The sequence below is a fragment of the Rhinopithecus bieti genome, unplaced genomic scaffold (assembly GCF_001698545.2).
Source record: "Rhinopithecus bieti isolate Rb0 unplaced genomic scaffold, ASM169854v2 scaffold_9981, whole genome shotgun sequence".
NCBI classification, from domain to species: Eukaryota; Metazoa; Chordata; class Mammalia; order Primates; family Cercopithecidae; genus Rhinopithecus; species Rhinopithecus bieti.
Genome location: NW_016806838.1, coordinates 2,554,716 through 2,558,897, shown reverse-complemented (window position 1 = coordinate 2,558,897; position 4,182 = coordinate 2,554,716). Strand labels below are relative to the sequence as shown.

General features: G+C 41.4%; 1 protein-coding gene across 1 annotated transcript in view; it reads left to right on the top strand.

Annotated features, from left to right (window-relative positions):
• CDC5L (cell division cycle 5 like) overlaps window positions 1–4,182 on the top strand; it is a 60,529-nt gene that overhangs the window by 9,309 nt on the left and 47,038 nt on the right. Inside the window, 1 exon segment of the mRNA XM_017878288.1 lies at window positions 1,934–1,967. Within this exon segment, the coding sequence (XP_017733777.1) occupies window positions 1,934–1,967 (34 nt within the window).

Below are 4,182 nucleotides of genomic sequence, written 5' to 3'. Positions count from 1 at the left end.
TGCAAGCTCCGCCTCCCGGGTTTACGCCATTCTCCTGCCTCAGCCTCCCGAGTAGCTGGGACTACAGGCGCCCGCCACCTCACCCGGCTAGTTTTTTGTATTTTTTAGTCGAGACGGGGTTTCACCATGTTAGCCAGGATGGTCTCGATCTTCTGACCTCGTGATCCACCCGTCTCGGCCTCCCAAAGCGCTGGGATTACAGGCTTGAGCCACCGCGCCCGGCCTGAACCCCAGTTTTGATGCTGACCCTAAGCCCCTGGTTATTTTGCTTGTGTTTCTGACCACCGAGCCGGGTTCCACTGCCCCTTCCTCGGGTTCCATGCATTTGCTAGAGGGCTCACAGAACTCAGGGAAACACCCACATTTACTGGCTTACTACAAAGGATATTTTAAGGATACAAATTAACAGCCACATGAAGAGACACATAGGGTGAAGCTTGGAAGGGTCCTGAGTGCAGGCACTTATGTCCCATTGAAGCTGGGGTATGCCACGCTCTCAGCAAGTAGGTGTGTTCTTGTTCACCTTTTTGGAAGCCCCCATGTATTTGGCTGCCCACAAGTTCTCCAGACCCTGTCCTTTTGGGTTTTTATGGAGGCTTCATTAAATAGACAAGATTCATTACATCATTGGCCATTGCTTGTCAACTCAATCTTCAGCCCTTCTCCCCTCTCCTGAGGTTGGAGGTGGGGAGCTGAAAGTCCCAACCCCTCTAGTCCTGCCGTGGCCTTTCTGGTGACTGCCAGCTGTCAGTCAACTCATTAACATGCAGAAAGACACTTATCACTTGGAAGAGTCCCAGGATTTTAGAAGTTGTATTGTTGGAAACACGGATGAAGACCAAATATGTTATTTCACAATGTCACAGTGTGCTTGTCTCCATTCATAGTTCAATAATTATTCTAGGCATCCTTAGGACCAATAAAACTGCATAATTTATTAACCCTGTTGGGTGAATAATAATTGGAATTGTCCAGTTCCCATTTCACTAGTATTCTTTAGCTTCTTTATTTCTCTGAAAATATCTTGTGTTTTTTTCTCCTAACCATTTCAGAATAGTTATAGAAAACCATATTTCAAAAAAAATTTAAGCTATGGCAGAAGTAATGCCCAGTTTATCCAGTATGTTGAGTGTGTTCTGTTGGCATGTGAGACCTTCATTTGTTGTAGCTATTTTGGAATCAGATGACTGTAGGACACACAAGATTATGTGTCTTTTGTATGACTGCCAATTAGTTACTTTCCTTGATTGGTATTGGGAAGGCACTGGCTGTGAAACAGGAAAATTGGCTGAACAAAGAGGGAATTAATGAGCCTAGAACCAAATTTTAGGTCCTCATAGAAATCTGTATTTAAAAAGTAAATGAATATATATTACACATTGTTTTTCACCCAGGATTTTCTTCTCTTTCCCCTTTTTTCCTTTTGGCTAAGTCCATGATATCAGTCCTAATAACCCAGAAACCAAGATGATATCACTAAAGGGCAAATCTGGACTATGTAACAGCTTATTAGCTTCTGCGATTCAGGCCCTAGAATAACCTCCCTATCCTATAGAGTGCCCCTTGTGGCCCCCAGGTTGGCCTACTGGTTCTTCTTGACCTGATGACTAGCATTATGTTGTAATTAATGGCTTTGAAGTGCCAGATCCTGGGATGGAGGATTTTTTAATGCCTCGGGATGCATGTTGACAGAGCTGGCCCGTTGCTAGCCTAGAATAGTTAGTTTATTTGGGGTTATTGGCTGCCTGGGACAGTAAACAGAAACCAAGAGGAGGTACTAACTTTTCTACCATTCTTGGCCACCTCTCTATTCTATGTACTCTTTAGAGTTAGGTGCTGTGAGTAAGGTTGAAAAAAAATCACTTTTCCATTTTTATCCATGGTTGTAGGGAACCAAATTTTTAGAGCCCTTTAACCATGTGGATTGGGCCAGGGACACAGGAAATGCATATGTGAAAAATCTCCAAGTGTGGCTAGCATTGATTGCTTTAAATAAAATTTGCAGATTTTAATTTACCCTATAATTTCTTGTAGGCATTCTTGTAGAATCTACACATCTTTATAAGTTATATTGTAACAGGCTGGATTGGCCTCTATGCAAAGTGCAGTGCAGGGCTATTTGCTTTAAAATGTTAAATTACAAATCTACCTTATAACTTAAAGCAGTTTTTTATTGATTATAAAAGTAACACATTTTTCCTTCCAGTATTGTTAATGTTCTCATTTTGGGGCATAGGTGATAATGCTACATGGCTTGGTTATATTCATTTAGCGTTATGATGTAAAGGTTTTCTAATGTGGTTTGAAGTCTTTATTTCCATTATTTATAAATGAAATTACTTTAAAATTTGAAATATATTTTTCTAAACCTTTCTCTTTCTCAACATAGACGTGCATTTATGTGTATATATGTACAAACATACAAAGTTGGATCATACTGTAGTTTTAATGAGAAGTCAGCTGTAAATCTTACTGAGATTTCCTTGTAAGTGTTGAATCATTTTGTCATACTGTTTTAATTTTAATTTTAATTTTTTTTAAGAGAGGGTCTTTGTTGCCTAGGCTGTAGTGCAGAGTTCACTGCAGCCCTCAACGCCTGGGCTCAAGCAGTCCTCTGCCTTAGCCCCCTGAGTAGCTGAATCTACAGATGCACACCACCATTCCCACCTAAATAAAAAAAATTTTTTTTTGTTGAGACGGAGTCTCGCTGTGTTGCCCAGGCTGGTCTTGAACTCCTGACCTCAAGCTGTTCTCCTTTCTTGGCCTCCCACAGTGCTGGGATTGCAGGTGCGAGCCACTGTGACTGGTTTGTCTTACTGCTTTTAAATCTTCTTGTCTTTGACTTTCAGCATTTTTAATATGATGTGTCTGTTTGTAGATTTCTTTTTGTTTATCTTACTTGGAGTTCATTGAGCTTACTGGATATGTAGATTAATGTTTTTCAATAAATTTTTCACATTTCAGCCATTATGTATCTTCAAATATTTAATTCTGCTCCTTTCACTTCTCTCCTTTTGGTATCCCTGTTATGCTTATGTTGGTGCATTTGATAGTGCAACATATTTCTCTGAGGCTCTATTCATATTTCTTCATTCTTTTTCTCTGTTTAGTTTGCATAATTGTTACTGCTCTGTCTTAAAGTTTGTTAATTCTTCTGCCAGTTCACATCTACCGTTGAGCCTCTTTACATTTCAGCTTTGTACCTTGTTTTGTTTTGTTTTTTTTGAGACAGAATCTGGCTCTGTCACCAGGTTGGAGTGCAGTGGCATGATCTAGGCTAACTGCAAGCTCTGCCTCCCGGGTTCACGCCATTTTCCTGCCTCAGCCTCCTGAGTAGTTGGGACTACAGGCGTCTGCCACCACACCCAGCTAATTTTTTGTATTTTTAGTAGAGACGGGGTTTCACCATGTTGGCCAGGATGGTCTCGGTCTCTTGACCTCGTGATCTGCCTTCCTTGGCCTCCCAAAGTGCTGGGATTACAGGTGTGAGCCACTGTGCCCAGTCTGTACTTTTTTTTTTTTTTTCTTTCAGACAGTTTTGCTCTGTCACCCTGGCTGTAGTGCAGTGGCACGATCTCTGCTCACTGCAACCTCCACCTGCCGGGTTCAAGCGATTCTCCTGCCTCAGCCTCCCATGTAGCTGGGACTACAGACGTGTGCCACCATACTTGGCTAATTTTTTTGTATTTTTAGTAGAGACAGAGTTTCACCAAGTTGGCTGGGCTGGTCTCAAATTCCTGACCTCAGGTAATGTGCCTGCCTCGACCTTCCAAAGTGCTGGGATTACAGTGTGAGCCACCACGCCCGGCCACTTTATCTTTTTTAAATTAAATAAATTTTTTTTTCATTTTGTTATTTCATTCCCTTTCAAAGTTAGCTGATCAGCTTTGTGCTTTTCAATTTGAGAATTTCCATTTGTTTCTTTTTAAGCATTTTTGTCTCTTTACTGATATTCTCTATTTGATGCAACATTGTTATCATACCTTCCTTTACTTCTTGGTTTTCTTTTGTTCTTGGAACATAATGGCTACTTTCTGATTTGTTTTCTAAAGACCAACAGAGCGGGCACAAAAGAACCAGCGAGCAGGCAAGGGTAGGAGCAAAACTGCAAATTTATTTTTGGTCACCTAGCTTCAGGGGAAGAAGGTGGGTAGGGAGAGGTCTGTCGGCCTCCGGCAAAGG